Source organism: Ovis aries, chromosome X (genome assembly GCF_016772045.2).
Source record: "Ovis aries strain OAR_USU_Benz2616 breed Rambouillet chromosome X, ARS-UI_Ramb_v3.0, whole genome shotgun sequence".
Classification (NCBI taxonomy): Eukaryota; Metazoa; Chordata; class Mammalia; order Artiodactyla; family Bovidae; genus Ovis; species Ovis aries.
In genome coordinates this window covers 42797570-42815984 of record NC_056080.1, presented here as the reverse complement: position 1 = coordinate 42815984, position 18415 = coordinate 42797570, and the positions used below count along the sequence as shown (strand labels likewise).

The 18415-nt window shown below is 40.9% G+C and overlaps 1 protein-coding gene across 1 annotated transcript in view; it reads right to left on the bottom strand.

Moving 5' to 3' along the window:
* Window positions 1-18415, bottom strand: part of MAOA (monoamine oxidase A) — an 83317-nt gene that overhangs the window by 42052 nt on the left and 22850 nt on the right. The window contains exon 3 of the mRNA XM_004022016.4: window positions 12866-13003. Within this exon, the coding sequence (XP_004022065.2) occupies window positions 12866-13003 (138 nt within the window). The remainder of the gene's footprint in view (window positions 1-12865; window positions 13004-18415) is intronic.

Below are 18415 nucleotides of genomic sequence, written 5' to 3'. Positions count from 1 at the left end.
AGAAACCCTGCTGTAGAGTAACATACATGTGAATGAATATCATAAACTTTTCCACAATCCAACCCTTTCCATTTGCAGGATTCCTGGATTTATAGCAGAAGTTGCTCAGAATAACTCAGGGTACAGATTACAGGGATCCTGCCATCAGGCCTATTAATCAAGGGTGTGTGGGCAGGCAATCTATATTTTGAACAAATCCCACAGGTCATTCTAATATTCACTAAAACTTAGATCTTATCACATTATAGTGTTTGTGTAAAATTCCTCTTATTCATTTAGCCATGCATGCATGTGTGCTAAGTTGCTTCAACTGTGACCAACTCTCTGCAACCCTATGGACCGTAGCCCGTCAGACTCCTCTATCCATGGGATTCTCCAGGCAAGAATACTGGAGTGGGTTGCCATGCTGTTCTCCAGGGGATCTTCCCGACCCAGGGATCAAACCCAGGTCTCCTGCATTGCAGGCGGATTCTTTACCATCTGAGCCACCAGGGAAGTCCCATAATGCTCCTACACACTTAATACTAGAGTGTAAATATAACTCTTATGTATGTAATGAGAAACAAAGTTGTGTGGCTCACTTTATTGTGATATTTTTGCTTCATTGCAGTGGTTCTAGAACCGAACCTATAGTATCTCTGAAGTATGCCTGTGTGTATGTGTGTGTGTGTCTAATTTGTTTAAACCCAGCTGGTACCTGGTAGTGGCAGAACCAGAGTTCATGTCTCCATGCTTTCAGTTCAGACTCCCCTGGCCTCCAGCTCTGTGTCTCAGTCTCCATGTCGGAAAGATTGGACCTGCAAAGCCACTGAGCTGCATCCTCCACTGAGAGCCTATTAGGATGTGCTTCCACGCCTGGAGGTTGTAGGCATGAGTGAATACTGATCTGAGAGGGACATGGTCCCAAAGATCTCACCTAGCTGCCTGGATCAGAAACCACTTTAGCTTCCTCTGAATGCACTAGAGCACTTTGTTCATTTGTTCAAAGCCCTTTGCCATTCTTTACAATGTTAAACTGAGTTAAGTACATGTCTTACCATCTGGACTAGTCTCAACACACCTGAGAAGAAGAATTATGCCTCATTTCCTACATTGCCTTGTTTTATAAATACCAAGGTTCTAAGAAATGCTTGTTAAATGAAGGAATAAGAGGAAGACTGGAAATCTTGCTTTTTATATCCCATCTCCTATCACACTTAGTTCCCCTAGTCCCCAGAAAGGATCCACTCTCTTTTTATGCAAATGATGCCCTCTTTTCCCAACTCAGACAAGAGCTTCAAATGAATGCCATTTTGGCACTGATTTTTCCTTATCAATTCACAGGCACAGCTTTTTAAAAATAACCATAATCAATATTACCATTGGTAGTAATTACCAAGTCTAGTAAATTACCATTAAAGTTATTAGAACTCACTATGTGTAAGGTGCTAAAGAGAAAAGAAAGATGAAAGACTCACTTTCTTAGGGAACCTAAATCTCTAAACACATTTATGTTAGCATTTCTCACTCTAATCTTTCTGGATGCTATATGAAAATGAGTTCCATGGCCATAAATCTGGAGAATGCTGACTTATAATTAAACAGCTTGAAAAAAAAAAAAAAACTACTAGCTTAAAAAAAAACTGCTAGCCCTCATAATACTTCTAATTTGCTAATGGACATCTTGGCTCTCAAAGACAGGCTTAGAATATGGAGCACTTCCAAAATTTATCCAACCGACAAACTCCCTCTTTTGCAAAGCATTTTTGGAAATAAAATTGCTTGGAAAATATTCCCTTAGGCATACTTTCTTCATATGCTGGCTGTCACTGGTAGGGGCCTGAGAGAACACAGGAAAACACAAGCTAGAAAGAAAACCCAAAATAAACAGAATATTTATTTTCCAAATGCTACAAATGGGAATAAATTCTTATGCATGCCTCTGCTGGACAAAAAGGCACATAGTTCCACAACACTGAGTCAAACAGGAGAAGTCAGATGAAGTTGCTAGGGGAACCACTGACTGAAACCTCCTGCCCTGGCCAAGCCTGACAGTAAGCACATTCATGAGGCATTGGTCCTGGTAAGGAATGAGAAACTAAGAAGCTACCAACAACTGGAAGAATTGGGAAAGGTCAAAAGGAGGGAAGAGACTTCTGTCCATATGTCCTACCAACCTCCCAGAATCCTCCTCGCTGGAATCCATCTTGGCTGAGCAATGTGTGTGCCACCAGGAAGGACCTTGAGCCAGAATGATTGGCCAGGGACAACCCAGAAACTAATCCCATCACCATAAAACCCAAGATTTCGAGCCATGTGGCAGAGAGGTTCTCCCGGATTCCCTGCCATTCTCTGCCTGGGCGCCCCCTCCAGGGGCAATAGTCTCTCTCTTTGTCAGCATGTGTGTCCTCGGGCAATTCATTTCCAAGTGTGAGACAGGAGACCACTCTCGGGCCCTGGAAGTGGTCCTCCTTCCTGCAACAAATTCACTTGTTCAGTTCAGTTCAGTCGCTCAGTCGTGTCCAACTCTTTGCGACCCCATGAATCGCAGCACGCCAGGCCTCCCTGTCCATTACCAACTCCCGGAGTTCACTCAGACTCACGTCCATCAAGTCAGTGATGCCATCCAGCCATTTCATCCTCGGTCATCCCCTTCTCCTCCTGCCCCCAATCCTTCCCAGCATCAGAGTCTTTTCCAATGAGTCAACTCTTCACATGAGGTGGCCAAAGTACTGGAGTTTCAGCTTCAGCATCATTCCCTCCAAAGAAATCCCAGGGCTGATCTCCTTCAGAATGGACTGGTTGGATCTCCTTGCAGTGCAAGGGACTCTCAAGAGTCTTCTCCAACACCACAGTTCAAAAGCATCAATTCTTCAGCACTCAGCCTTCTTCACATCTAGTTAAAACTGCAAGGGCTCTGTGTTGAGTCTCAGGTCTGGGTCTCTGCTCCCCTAGGAACAGGGCAGTGCAGACAGAAAGTACAGCAGAGCCGGTTGAGAGGGTCAAGGGTTAAAGCAGAGCTTCTTGCCAGATAGGCTGTTAACTGAGAGCTTTCACTTTGTGTATCCCAGTGACCAGGCAGAGGCAGCCCTGTCCCTGTACTGGGTGGAGTTTCGTCTGTGATGGCTCCTGCACTCAGGCTGGTAGAGATGTGATGAGGGCTTGCAGTGGGAGGGAGGGGGGACCAGAAACCATCAGATTCCTAGCACAATCTCTCCAACATTTGGACATCAGAAAAGTATTTTTAAAAAATCTACCAACTGGGGGAAAGTCACAGATATTCAGGACTTCTCGGGTGGGTGCCCAAACAATTATGTGGATTAGTGAGTGACTGCACCCATAGCTTGGAGAAGGAAATGGACACCCACTCCAGTACTCTTGCCTGGAGAATCCCAGGGACAGAGGAGCCTGGCGGGCTGCTGTCTATGGGGTTGCAGAGTCACACAGGACTGAAGGGACTTAGCAGCAGCAGCACCCATGGCTATGCCCCAGGGTCTACTTTATCACCTGCTGCTGGTCAGGAAGTGTGAGCTGATGGTGATTTCCTACCATGTCTCTAAAGCCTGATGTTTTTTTCAGAGCCGTTTATCTGCTGGATGTGGCTATGGAAACTAGGCCATTGGGTACTTTGGCAAACACACAAAATTAAATCTCAGCCTGAGGTTCACTGTGTATCATCTGAGTCTGACAAATTACATGAGAGCTATGGGAATGAAAGCAAATGTACTAATAGTTTGGTAATTGTTCTCTTAGTTTGAAAAACCTGACATAAGCAAAGTCTTTGAAATGAAGAGGACTCAGCTCAACAGCTTTTGCGAGCAAAGTATTCATTACATTTAACAATAATTAACACTCAAATTTTCTGTGCTCCCACCTAGAATTTTCTTCTTCCAGTTGCACCAAATCCAATCACAAAGCAAAACAATACAATAAAGTGCTATGAAAACAATACTGGACCATTCAAATATAAAGTATCAACATTATTTTCATTATTTGTTTTTTTTTCAGTTCCAAGTTCTATGTTTACTAAGAGTAATTATCAACTAGGCTTTCACATCTGCCTGTTTATCTGTCTGTCTCTCTCATTCACTTCTTGTAGGACCTGGAACCAAATACTTACATTCCTATAACTGAACAAGACGCTATGGGGGCCTTCCTGAGACGGGCCTTCCCCCATATCCTCTGCTTTAGCTCCTCTCTGAAGTACCTAGACAATAGTACTAATAGTACTTGATGAACATTTCCTGAGTTGTTTTACAGATGCTAAAAACTTCCCCCTTTCTTAGAGTGGGAAATGGCAACCCGCTATGGTATTCTTGCCTGTAAAATTCCATGGACAGAGGAGTCTGGCGGGCTACAGTCCACGGGGTTGCAAAGAGTCAGACACAACTTAGTGACACACCCTCTCCAACAATGGAAGATGTTAACTACTTGAGCACCAGAAGCATATAGCCCCAGGCCTTCTGTAGTCTAAGGACTAATTATGAAATAGATGGGGAAACAGTAGAAACAGTGTCAGACTTTATTTTTTTGGGCTCCAAAATCACTGCAGATGGTGATTGCAGCCATGAAATTAAAAGACGCTTACTCAAAAAATAAATAAATAAATAAAATAAAAAATAAAAATAAAAAATAAATAAAAGACGCTTACTCCTTGGAAGAAAAATTATGACCAACCTAGATAGCATATTCAAAAGTAGAGACGTTACTTTGCCGACTAAGGTCTGTCTAGTCAAGGCTATGGTTTTTCCTGTGGTCATGTATGGATGTGAGAGTTGGACTGTGAAGAAGGCTGAGCACCGAAGAATTGATGCTTTTGAACTGTGGTGTTGGAGAAGGCTCTTGAGAGTCCCTTGGACTGCAAAGAGATCCAACCAGTCCATTCTGAAGGAGATCAACCCTGGGATTTCTTTGGAAGGAATGATGCTAAAGCTGAAAAGTCCTTTGGCCACCTCATGCGAAGAGTTGACTCATTGGAAAAGACTCTGATGCTGGGAGGGATTGGGGGCAGGAGGAGAAGGGGACGACCGAGGATGAGATGGCTGGATGGCATCACGGACTCGATGGACGTGAGTCTGAGTGAACTCCAGGAGATGGTGTTGGACAGGGAGGCCTGGCATGCTCCGATTCATGGGATCGCAAAGAGTCAGACACGACTGAGCGACTGATCTGAACTGAACTGGATGTTAACCCCTATGACACCACCCTGCTACTTCACCATCAGCCAGACAGAGAACTGTGCACAAACTGGTCACAGACCCTGTGACTCCCCCTCCCTCACCTGGCTTTTAAAAGTGCTTTACCAAAACCGTTCAGGGAGCACAGGGCTTTTTAGGGCATGAGCCTACCCAGCTCATTGCATGGCTTTGCAATAAACCTTTCTCTGCTCCAAACTTTGACTTTTCAGTTTGTTTGGCCTCATTGTATATGGGGCACACGAACTGACATTAACGTTCATACAACTTTCTCCTATCTCTGAAGTGAGGATAACTGTCACTTACTGAGATCCACTAGGTTTTCAAAAGGTATTTGTTCACTGAGTTTGATATACAAGTGAAAAGGCTTGGAGTCCACACCTGAGACAGAGGGCTATTGATCCTGTTAAGTGGCAAGACAGGGCAATGACAGAAAAGACTTTCTGGCTGGGCCAGTGGGACAAGAGAACTTTCCCTTCTTCAGGAGGCTCAGAATGGACAAGATTAAAAAAAAGTTAAAAAATTCAGGACCTTGGGGTTGCAAAGAGTCAGACACGACTGAGCAACTGAACTGAACTGAATGATTATGTCTTTTGGTTGGGATACTTGGGTGTGTGCTCTGGGGTGGGAATAGGGGCTACTCAGGGAGGAAGTAGAAAGCAAGGAGTGGGGAGGCAGGGGGAGATCTCTAGCTGGAAACTACATTCTGTCCTGAAAGGTTGGAACCTCCAGGAGCTGGGTAATCATGGAGACTAGAACAGTCTCTCTTGACGAAGCTGCTTTTGTAATGTTTCATTCTATTCACAAGTTCTTTTTGCCATTAACCAAAATGCCAGAGTCCCACTTGAAGAGGTAATTGAAAAGTCCCACAGCCTCAGTGAGAGAAAAGCTTTGTGTGTGACCTATTGCCCTTTCTATACTGCCAGTGAAGGCCAGTCCAAGGCAGGCAGGTGATTCCAGACTATTTCTCAATGAATGGCTAGAAAAATGATTTCTGTAGTGAATTACTTCCTATTAAAAATGAATGAAAGGAATATAAAAAGTGAATGTATTTAATGTCGCTAAATTATACACCTAAGTAGGTTAAGATGGTGACTTTTAGATTATGTCTATTTTATCACATTTTTTTAAATTAATGAAAGGGAAAAATCTAATAATTAATCTGGCTTTGCTGTATATTGAGAAAATGGTTAACGCTGACCTAACTTTCTAAACAGCACAAGGCTTTAAGGGCAATTTATCATTAAGCTTTCCTATGATCCACAAGAAGTATATGAAGCCTTTTAAAATAGAGAAGAAAAAAAGAATGGAAATTACTAGCAACTATTTCTTACAAGCTATGTCTGTATTTCTTTATACTGAATACTTGATAGAGCAGAGTGAAAATATGTAAATATTTTTAGTCTTTCTGCTTTTAAAATCCTATGTATAATTGAATTTAGAGAAAGACATCCCTTTTGTATCATTTCATTTCTATGATCAAAACAATTTCTTATCATGAACACAAGCCCATTACTACTTGCCTGTCCTTACCTAATTGTCTTTTCTCATCTTCTACTCTGACTTATACAAATTACTTTAAATCCTTTTCTTCTTTTGTAAACCAGGCAGAGTACAATGGCATAAAATACTCTTATCGATCATTCTTAGCCTAATAAGTTCATATAAGTCACTTATAAAAAAGAATATATAGCCAACAATTCTAAGCCATGCCCCATGCCTCTAGCTTTAGTATTTTAACACAATAACAAAATCCATCTTCTTCAGCCTGCTGAGCCTAGCTGGGGCGGCCTGGGGCTTTCTCAGGAGTCAAGTCCTCACTGAAGGCCAGAGGGGGACCAGATCTATGGCTAAGGGTATAAGCGATGAGGTCACCCTGGTGAATGGTGCCACATATGACTCCTAGGCATACCCACTCCACACCAACCCCTGGAATCCATAGGAGCCCTTACCGCCAAAGTGGCATCTGAGGACTCCAAAGCCTGTTGGGGTAAGATGATTTCTGTTGTATCTCGGAGTAGTTTGTTAAAGGGGTTCACAAGTTAACTCTGCCCACAGAATAAGGAATGGTGTGATGTAACTCACAGAACCTGAGTTCAATACCTGGAAAACCCCACTTTGGCTCCTAAACTCTCTAAGCCTCAGTTTTCTCATGTGTAAGATGGGGTAAATAATGCTACTACCTCAAAGGATCACTGGGAAGCTCAAGTGAGGTAACGTAGATATATGTGTATTACAGACAGAAGGCAACACCAATGCGTGGAATCAGGAGGGATGAATTCAGGTGATTAAAAGAAAGGAGGCGAAGACAGGACAATCGACATCCCTACAAATGCCTAACACTTTTGGCTCCTTGGGTTTCCTACTGAGAGGGGTGGAAAGTGAAAGCATAACTTTCTTTGAAGACAAAAGAAAAGACTTCTGTGAGTTGGTATGGAAAGGTATTAAAAGCGGCTTAAAAATATATGTCCCCGATCCAAAAGAAACACCTTATTAGAGGCAAAGGGTCAAAGTCGCAGTTATATCTGGCAAGCATTAAGACAAACTAACCAAAAAAAAAAAAAAAAAAACAAAAAAAACACCCACATCTTGTGCTTTCAACACAGCCTACTGGCAAAAACAAAATTCACCTCTTAGCAACAACAAAGAAAATTACTTAGCATTCCAGAACACACACGTTCTGAAAAGCCTTTGATTTCAGTCATTGGCACAGAAACATGGAGTAAATGTGTGGGAAGAACAGAACAAATACTCAGAAAAATTGCTTGCTGAACTGTTACTATCAGGAAAGCCTAGACTGTTTCAAACAAATCTTTATCACATCATTCTCTAAAAACAAATGTGCGGTCTATCTAGTCTGTATTTTTATTTAGGGAGGATTCAAAAAGCAGGCAGAAAGTGAAAATGCGTAAAAATATCAATGTCTCCTTTAAAGCAGTCCCTGCAAAAAGCCTTGCTCCATCTCTGGCAGTGTTCACCCTCTTGATACCTTACCTGCATTATTATGGTCTGGAGAAACGCATGGAAAGCAAAAGAAAAGAAAATGAAGTATTTCTTCCTCTTTTTCCAAGATGCGGCAATGCAAAACTTAACCCAAAAGTCTCCACAACTCAATGGAAGTAACTCATTAAACAACTGCAAAGATGGGGCATCTTCTTTACTAACACAAGTAATCAATCAATCAGTCCAAGAGATGTTCAAGTCCACCTGCTTCCTGTACACCTTCCAAAAGAAAGATCCATAGAGTGCATTTTAAACTAAAGTATCTTGCTGACATGACACCATCTCAAAGCTACCTTTTACGTTAAAGACATGATTAATTTCCGTTAATTTCACAAATCAGATACAGTCTCCCAAATAAAGCCATATCAAATTCACAACATATATAAAACCTGTTCACTGTAGGAATCAGTCAGGAAACTATGATATGAGAATTGGATTTGTTAAACCAGAGTTAGAATAGCAACTCTATTCGCAAGATCCATGAAGGATACAGGCAGAAATGTTACTTAGTATTACTTACTGTTTGTTGTTTACTTATTTCCTCCCCTGAAATGGCAAGCTCTATGTGAGCAGGAACCTGAATCATGTATCCATCAGTCTATATCCAGCCTAGAACAATATCTGGTATACAGTTGATTGTCCAGTGACTACTTACTGAAACAAATGAATTTAGCATAACCATAAGCATCTTCTAAAAATAAAGTAGATAGGGACTTCCCTGTCAGTCCAATGGTTAAGACTCCATGCTTCCACTGCAGGGGGCCTGGGTTTGATCCCCAGTTGGGATCACAACAAACTGGAAAATTCTTAAAGAGATGGGAATACCAGACCACATGACCTGCCTCCTGAGAAATCTGTATGCAGGTCAAGAAGCAACAGTTAGAACTGGACATGGAACAACAGACTGGTTCCAAATTGGAAAAGGAGTATGTCAAGGCTGTATATTGTCACCCTGCTTATTGAACTTATATGCAGAGTATATCATTTCTATGATGAGCTGGATGGAGCACAAGCTGTAATCAAGATTGCTGGGAGAAATCTCAATAACCTCAGATATGCAGATGACACCACCCTTATGGCAGAAAGTGAAGAAGAACTAAAGGGCTTCTTGGTGAAAGTGAAAAAGGAAAGTGAAAACGTTGGCTTAAAACTCAACATTCAGAAAAGATCATGGCATCTGGTCCCATCACTTCATGGCAAATAGATGGGGAAACAATGGAAACAATGACAGACTTATTTTTCTGGGCTCCAAATCACTGCAGATGGTGACTTCAGTCATGAAATTAAAAGACACTTGCTCCTTGGAAGAAAAGTTATGACTAACCTACAGAGCATATTAAAAAGCAGAGACATTACTTTGCCAACAAAGGTCCTTCTTGTCAAAGCTATGGTTTTTCCAGTAGTCATGTATGGATGTGAGAGTTGGATTATAAAGAAAGCTGAGTGCTGAAGAATTGATGCCTTTTAACTGTGGTGTTGGAGGAGACTCTTGAGAGTCCCTTGGACTGCAAGGAGATCCAACCAGTTCATCCTAAAGGAAATCAGTCCTGAATATTCATTGGAAGGACTGATGTTGAAGCTGAAACTCCAATACTTGGGCCACCTGATGCGAAGAATTGAGTCATTTGAAAAGACCCTGATGCTGGGAAAGACTGAAGGCAGGAGGAGAAGGGGACAACAGAGGATGAGCTGGTTGGATGGCATCACCAACTAATGGGCATGAGTTTGAGTAAACTCCAGGAGTTGGTGATGGCACACTGCAGTCCATGGGGTTGCAAAGAGTCAGACATGACTGAGCAACTGAAGTTAACTGCACTGAACTGACGGACTAAGATCCCACTAAAGCAGGTAAACTTAGTCCTATTGGGGAAGGGAGAGAGTGGAAAACACCACCCAGCATCTATCCCCAGGGCTTCAGAGACTCAGGCTTGGGGCCACTATCAAAATTTGCCCCATAAACACAATCTAGCTAAGGTCAAGAATAGCTCTCTGGTGAAGAGTGAAAATCATCCTAGAGTAGGTGGAAACTGAATGCACTACAGTCTGCTGACAGAAGAAACAATGGAGGTATTGTTGAAGGCTGCAGATTAGTAAAATTTAAGAGCTGGAGCAATCTGGATCATAAAGAATATGCTTGGTTTAACTAGACAGCCGCAATCATCCAGTTATTTGCCCACTTCATTTCAGTGTTATTTACTGAAAAGAATATACTGTATTAGATTACAGAAGCTGAGCTTGTGAGGAGAGCTAATGTAGAGTGTCACAAAAACAATTTGCATTATTAGCCCAATTCATGACCATGCTGGCAGGAAACGTCCTTTCTTCTCCCTAGAAGCAAACATAACACTCAGAGTGGAGATATTCTTAAATAAGTGGAATTATTTTTTGCTATACAATTAATTGGGCTTCCCTGGTGGCTCAGACGGTAAAGAATCCACCTGTAATGCAGGAGACCTGGGTTCTATCCCTGGGTCGGGAAGGTCCCCTGGAGGAGGGCATGGCAACCCACTCCAGTATTCTTACCTGGAAAATCCCCAAGGACAGAGAAGCCTGGCGGGCTATAGTCCATGGGGTAGCAAAGTGTTGGATATGACTGAGCGACTAAGCACATACAGTTGATTATCATTCTTACTTGGAATAGTTAAATATCTTCCTGCTCTTTCCCTAATCCGGCCTCCTCACTTTCTAGTTTCCTGGTCATTATAAAAACATCCACTACCTTGAGTATTTCTCATTGCAGAAATTATGTGATTTATCAGAAACACTAGCAGAAAGACACTCATTCAGGTAAAATAAATTAACCTTTAACTGGTGCAGTATTTTTTTTTTTTTTACCTTAACTTTGTAGTCTACCTTGGGTGAAAATAGGTGCTCCTTGGAAGGTTAAAGTATGTGAGAGGATGGTTCAATGGTAAGTGTTTATTTATTTATTGGCTGTGCCACGTGGCTTGTAGAATCTTTGTTCCCCAACCAGGGATCTAACCCAGGCCATGGCAGTGAAAGTCCTGAGTCCTAACCACTGGACTGCCAGGGAATTTCCTAACAGCATATCTATTCTTCACCTTTCCATTAGATGAGACTGTCTTAAATTAAAAGAACAATCTTTAGCATCTTAAGAATATAAGTAAGTCCTAAACTTCATAAAGAGCACGTATGTTCAGGGGATAGGTAGACCATTACTAGTTTTATACCTTTGTCAAGTCACTTGACCTCACTGAACCTCAGTGTTTTCCTCTGTAAAGCGGAGTATAAATTTGCTCAGGTTCCAAGATAATCACCAGACTTATTTGAGTCCTAGTTGGACTAGACAGTAAATTTAGATGACTGTTTAACTAGCAGTTGAGTAGTACAAAGGATTTGGTTTCTCTCCCTACATTAAATATGATAATACAGGTCAAAGTGCTCAATACATGTTATTTAACAGTTGCTATTACTCTTACCTTTGTCATTACTTACTAGTCCAAGTAAACATCATGCCGTGCAGAGAAGACAAAGTGGGGAAGCAAAGGAGTTTTTCCTTTTTGATCCTGGACTATTGAAGCCAGTATTCATAAATATACTTTGTCTAACTTTTTTTTTTAATACTTTTTCCATTTCTCCCTTGACCTCTGAACCCAGTTTTTCTAAAGGCTTCTGGTTTCTTTTCTCATTTGTCTGACTGCCAAACTCCCCCAAGCATCGCAAACCAACCCAAAGCAGCTAATCAAAGTTTCCCGAGATTCCTGACCTCACCCACTGGGCATAAGTGTCCATACGTACATACAAGGATCCTCAAATCTCTGCTCTGAAAGGCCCTGAAGATGGCACACCCACATGATTGCTGGGGGTTGGGTGATGCGTCTGTTGAGAAGTGATATGTTTAGTGGTGTGAGAATCCTGGCATTAGAAGGAGTAAATGACCCCTGCTCTGGTGATACTAGTTCCAGGAAGTGAGCTGCAGTATCAGACCAGAAACTTGATTTCTCCAGGCCTTTTTTCAGACTCCATCTGCTCCATGTTTGGCTTCAGGAAAAAAGAATAACATGGGCAACAGCTGCTGTTCCTTGAAGGGATAGCAGCACTTTGAGTTTAAACAATCTCTTGTTTAAACAGTAGGAAATTGCACAACTGAGCTAGACTTCCCAAGAGTCATGGCTAGGTGCAGAGAAAACGATCAAAGTGTGCAAAGAAATGTCAGGTAAGGATGAGGATGAACGACCCATTTAGAGTCTTAAGTGGCCTCAAACTGTTGTGTTCCTTGGGGCCTTAGAATTGCCTCATAGATGCCTCAGGAGCTGCCTGGGCTCTGTGTGTGTGTGTGTGTGTGTGTGTGTGTGTGTGTGTGTGTGTGTGTGTGTGTGTGTGTGTCTATTCAAGGTGCTTCCCTTAGCCCCAGAGGGATGGGAAGAAAGGAAGCTGAGAGCCTTCCACCCCTATTCCAGCTGGACTAGGTAGGGTGTGGCCTTCTAGGGCCACAGTGGGTGAGGTGGAGGAGGACAAAGCTGAAGAATGCCCACTTTCAGTGACTGCAGGAGTCCACAAGGACTTTTTTAAAAAGAAGGAAAGCAAGGCAGAAGACTACTTTAAAGCTGAGAACCTACTTTCGTGATTGCTTTGACAAAAACAAAAACTGAAAACAAAACCAAATGTTTTCCCAAATAAAATACTTCCCCATTGAGTAAAACACTTGAGTAAAACATCAGGCTTACCTTGACATAATGAACAAGACGCTCATTTACATTCACTTTGTAAGTTTCTAAACCCAGTTGCTTAGATAACCGTAAGATCCTATTCTGGGTCGGGCCTACATAAGCACCGCCAACATCTACGTAGTCAACATGTTCATTCTGTAGAAAGAGAAAAAGTGGCCAGAAGACTTTGGTTAGAACTCATATATATATATATATATATATATATATATATATATATATGTTGCTAAGTCTCATAAAAACAAAAAGAACCTGTTTATTTTTTACAGTTGAAATGTGCCTTACATCTCTCTTTCAAAGGAACACTGAAAATAGCAATCCTTTCACCTCAAGAACTGACCCCCAATCCCATATGATGTCACTAAGCAGTCCCATTTGTTTAGTTACTGATGAGGCCAGTTTGCCAAGAACACGCACAAAGAATAAAGAACACTATAGTACATCCTGCCCATCTAGGTCTTTTTCAAAGCATTTAGGTCATCTGTGCTTTTCTTTGGAGTTGTTGCTGGGAGGGCCACCCAGAGATTTATGAGGCCTAACTTTCTGATTTCCAGCAGATGAACTCTTCAGTCAGCCCAAACTGGTGGCCTCCTGATCCTATATTATTTATTTGGCTGAGCTCACTAGTTGTGGCCCATGGACTTAGTTGCCCTGCACCATGTGGGATCTTAGTTCCCAGAACAGGGATGGAACCTGAGTCTCCTGCATTGGAAGGCAGATTCTTAACCACTGGACTGCCAGGAAAGTCCCCTGCCTGATTATTTTTTATTGTGTGCCACTCATTGAACATGAGAAATGAAGAAATAATCTGAATCCTGGAAGGATTATATCTTTCTCAGAGAGGATTTATGTCTGCTTCCGCTCAGCACTTGGGGATGCTAACATTACTAGATAATTCTATTGCATTTTCTGTGCCCCAAATGATTTGAAAGCAGGTTGAAATGCAACGTGGCCTAGTCATTTTACTGTTCTCCTTTAGTGCTAGGATGCAGTCCAACCCAAAGCACAAGGAGTTTACAAACACCTCCTTCCGTAAACACACACTTTGGTGGGCCCCGCTGAAGAAGCTGAAGTTGAACGGTTCTATGAAGACCTACAAGACTTTTTAGAACTAACACCCAAAAAAGATGTCCTTTTCATTATAGGAGACTGGAATGCAAAAGTAGGAAGTCAGGAAACACCTGGGGTAACAGGCAAATTTGGCCTTGGAATACAGAATGAAGCAGGGCAAAGGCTAATAGAGTTTTGACAAGAGAATGCACTGGTCATAGCAAATACACTCTTCCAACAACACAAGAGAAGATTCTACACATGGACATCACCAGATGGTCAACACTGAAATCAGATTAATTATATTCTTTGCAGCCAAAGATGGAGAAGGTCTATACAGTCAGCAAAAACAAGACCGGGAGCTGACTGTGGCTCAGATCATGAACTCCTTATTGCCAAATTCAGACTTAAATTGAAGAAAATAGGGAAAACCGCTAGACCATTCAGGTATCACCTGAATCAAATCCCTTATGATTATACAGTGGAAATGAGAAATAGATTTAAGGGACTAGATCTGATAGAGTGCCTGATGAACAATGGATGAAAGTTCATGACATTGTACAGGAGACAGGGATCAAGACCATCCCCATGGAAAAGAAATGCAAAAAACCAAAATGGCCGTCTGGGGAGGCCTTACAAATAGCTGTGAAAAGAGAAGTGAAAAGCAAAGGAGAAAAGGAAAGATATAAGCATCTGAATGCAGAGTTCCAAAGAATAGCAAGGAGCGATAAGAAAGCCTTTCTCAATGATCAATGCAAAGAAATAGAGGAAAACAACAGAATGGGAAACACTAGAGAGCTCTTTAAGAAAATTAGAGATACCAAGGGAACATTTCATGCAAAGATGGGCTCAATAAAGGACAGAAATGGTATGGACCTAACAGAACCAGAAGATATTAAGAAGAGGTGGCAAGAATACACAGAAAAACTGTACAAAAATGATCTTCACAACCCAGATAATCACGATGGTGTGATCGCTCATCTAGAGCCAGACATCCTGGAATATGAAGTCAAGTGGGCCTTAGGAAGCATCATTACGAACAAAGCTAGCAGAGGTGATGGAATTCCAGTTGAGCTATTTCAAATCCTGAAAGATGATGCTGTGAAAGTGCTACACTCAATACGCCAGCACATTTGGAAAACCCATCAGTGGCCACAGGACTGGAAAAGGTCAGTTTTCATTCCAATCCCAAAGAAAGGAAATGCCAAAGAATGCTCAAACTACCGCACAATTGCACTCATCTCACATGCGAGTAAAGTAATGCTCAAAATTCTCCAAGCCAGGCTTCAGCGATACGTGAACCGTGAACTTCCAGATGTTCAAGCTGGTTTTAGAAAAGGCAGAGGAACCAGAGATCAAATTGCCAACATCCGCTGGATCATGGAAAAGCAAGAGAGTTCCAGAAAAACATCTCTTTCTGCTTTATTGACTATGCCAAAGCCTTTGCCTGTATGGATCACAATAAACTGTGGAAAATTCTGAAAGAGATGGGAATACCAGACCATCTGACCTGCCCCTTGAGAAACCTATATGCAAGTCAGGAAGCAACAGTTAGAACTGGACATGGAACAACAGACTGGTTCCAAATAGGGAAAGGAGTACGTCAAGGCTGTATATTGTCACCCTGCTTATTTAACTTCTATGCAGAGTACATCATGAGAAATGCTGGACTGGAAGACGCACAAACTGGAATCAATATTGCCAGGAGAAATATCAATAACCTCAGATATGCAGATGACATCACCCTTATAGCAGAAAGTGAAGAAGAACTAAAAAGCCTCTTGATGAAAGTGAGAGAGTGAAAAAGTTGGCTTAAAATTCAACATTCAGAAAATGAAGATCATGACATCTGGTCCCATCACTTCATGGGAAATAGATGGCAAAACAGTAGAAACAGTGTCAGACTTTATTTTTTGGGGCTCCAAAATCACTGCAGATGGTGATTGCAGCCATGAAATTAAAAGACTCCTTGGAAGGAAAGTTATGAGCAACCTAGACAGCATATTCAAAAGCAGAGACATTACTTTGCCAACAAAGGTCTGTCTAGTCAAGGCTATGGTTTTTCCAGTAGTCACGTATGGATGTGAGAGTTGGACTGTGAAGAAAGCTGAGCCCCCAAAGAATTGATGCTTTTGAACTGTGGTGTTGGAGAAGACTCTTGTGAGTCCCTTGGACTGCAAGGAGATCCAACCAGTCCATTCTGAAGGAGATCAGCCCTGGGATTTCTTTGGAAGGACTGATGCTAAAGCTGAAACTCCAGTACTTCAGCCACCTCATGCGAAGAGTTGACTCATTGGAAAAAACTCTGATGCTGGGAGGGATTGGGGGCAAGAAGAGAAGGGGACGACAGAGGATGAGATGGCTGGATGACATCACGGACTCGATGGACGTGAGTCTGAGTGAACTCCGGGAGTTGGTAATGGACAGGGAGGCCTGGCGTGCTGCAACTCATGGGGTCACAAAGAGTCGGACACGACTGAGCGACTGAACTGAACTGAACTGAACTGGACTTGACCTTCAGTTGCCCATGCTTTGTTAAGATTTTGAAAATACTACTCAGTCTCTCACTTTCTTTTCTAGCAGTCAGCAAACTCGCACCTCCCCACCCCCAGGGGAAAAGCAGGTCAATGTGTTCTGGATGTTGGTCTAGTGATTCTTCACTACCTTGTTAGCTCTCTGGTGCTTTGAAGATGTGTGTGTGTGCATGTGTGTGTATGTGTGTGGTGTCTATGTGCAATTTATCTAGTATCCTTGTATGTATTAGGACGGCTGGGACAATTTACCTTATCTGCTATTTCCATAAAATTGAATGCCTAGAACCTTGCCTTCCTCGGGTAATATAATCTGATATTCTTTCCATGGCTGGATATGCTTTGCTAACTTTTTGTTTAGAATTTTTATATCTGTGTTTATAAGTGATACTGAGATTGCCCCAGGAGTCTCCTCTATTCTCCAGCCCTTGTCTGTTTTCTGGCATTACAGTATTGCTAATCTCATGAGTTAGTGATTATACTTTCTTCTGTTCTTTAGAAGGGTTCATATATAAACAGAATAATCTCTTCTTTGAACAGTAGGTAGGACATGCCTGTAGAGCTATCTAGGCTTAGTGTTTTCTTTGTGGGAAAAACTTAAACTCCAGATTTAGTTTATTTTGAGGTTAAAGCACTACTCATATTTTCTATTTCTTAATCTGTTAATTTTTATAAATTATATTTTCTCATAATATATACATTTCATATGTGTCAAAAATATTGCTGTAAAATTCAGGACCTCCTCTTCTCATTTACTGTTTATTCCATCAGTGGTTATGTCTTCATTTTCATCCCTTTTATTTGTTAAGAGATCTCTCCTTTTCCTTTTTCTTAAAATACTTAGCAAACATGTCAGTTTTTAATAAGACTTCAAAAAATCAACCTTTCTATTACTGATCATTTTTATCAAGTATTTTTTTTATATATCATTGATTTCCTTTTTCCTTTTTTTTGGATTTTTTACACTCAATTTTCTATTTCTTGAATGCTTAGCTTATTCATATTGAGCCTTCTATCTTTTTCTGATAAAAATTTAGGCTGTGAATCTTCCTCTCATATGGTTTTAACTGCACAACTTTATTTTAGTATTTGCACTACTGTGTAGTTTTAAGTGTTTGCAAATTTCCATTACAATTTCTGTCTAAATCAATGTTTCTAAAAGTTTTGCTGTGTTTTAATTTCCATAGCTGGAATTCTTTTCAGTTATCTTTCTGTCATAACTGCATTGTGGTAAAAAAAAATGGATTATATGGTATCAATCCTTGAGGTTTACTTTATGACCTAGCACATGGTTGATCTTCAAAGGTTTTTCATTTCAAAATGAAAAGAACATATAGTCTTCTGTTAAGTAATATGTATGTTTTATATAAGTCCATTAGAAAAAGATTAATTGTGCTCAGCCTTTGTTTGCTTCATTTATTATTAATTTAGAAAAGTATGTTAAAAATCCCCTAGTCTACTGGGCATTTATGTTTGATTATTATCAATTTTTGCTTTATATTTTGAGGCTACGTTATTCAGGATATACAAGTTTAGAACTGTTTGGTCTTCCAGGTCTCTTATTGTACTGATACTTAATTCAATGAAACATTTTTTTTTGTTTAAATCTTATTTTGTCTGGTATTAATCTAGTTAAAAAAGCTCAGATTAGTATTTGTATACTATCTCTTTTTCTATCTTTCAGTTAAAGTTTTCTTTATTCTGACATTTCCCCCCTTTTAACTGAGTTAAACGCATTTATATTTTATTTCTTTTAAAATGTCTTAAATTTACTTATTATGGCTTTCCATTTATCCCACTGTTAACAGTTTCCTGCCTGATTTCTTTCCTTCTTTGGGATTAAGGGTTTTCTTTTGTTTTCTTTTTAAGCTTTTTCTTCTACTTGTTTGGAAATTATACACTAGGCCTACTCTTTTAGACATTTCTTTTAGTGCCTAGATTCCTTGTATGTTTTGTCACTTTTTTTGGC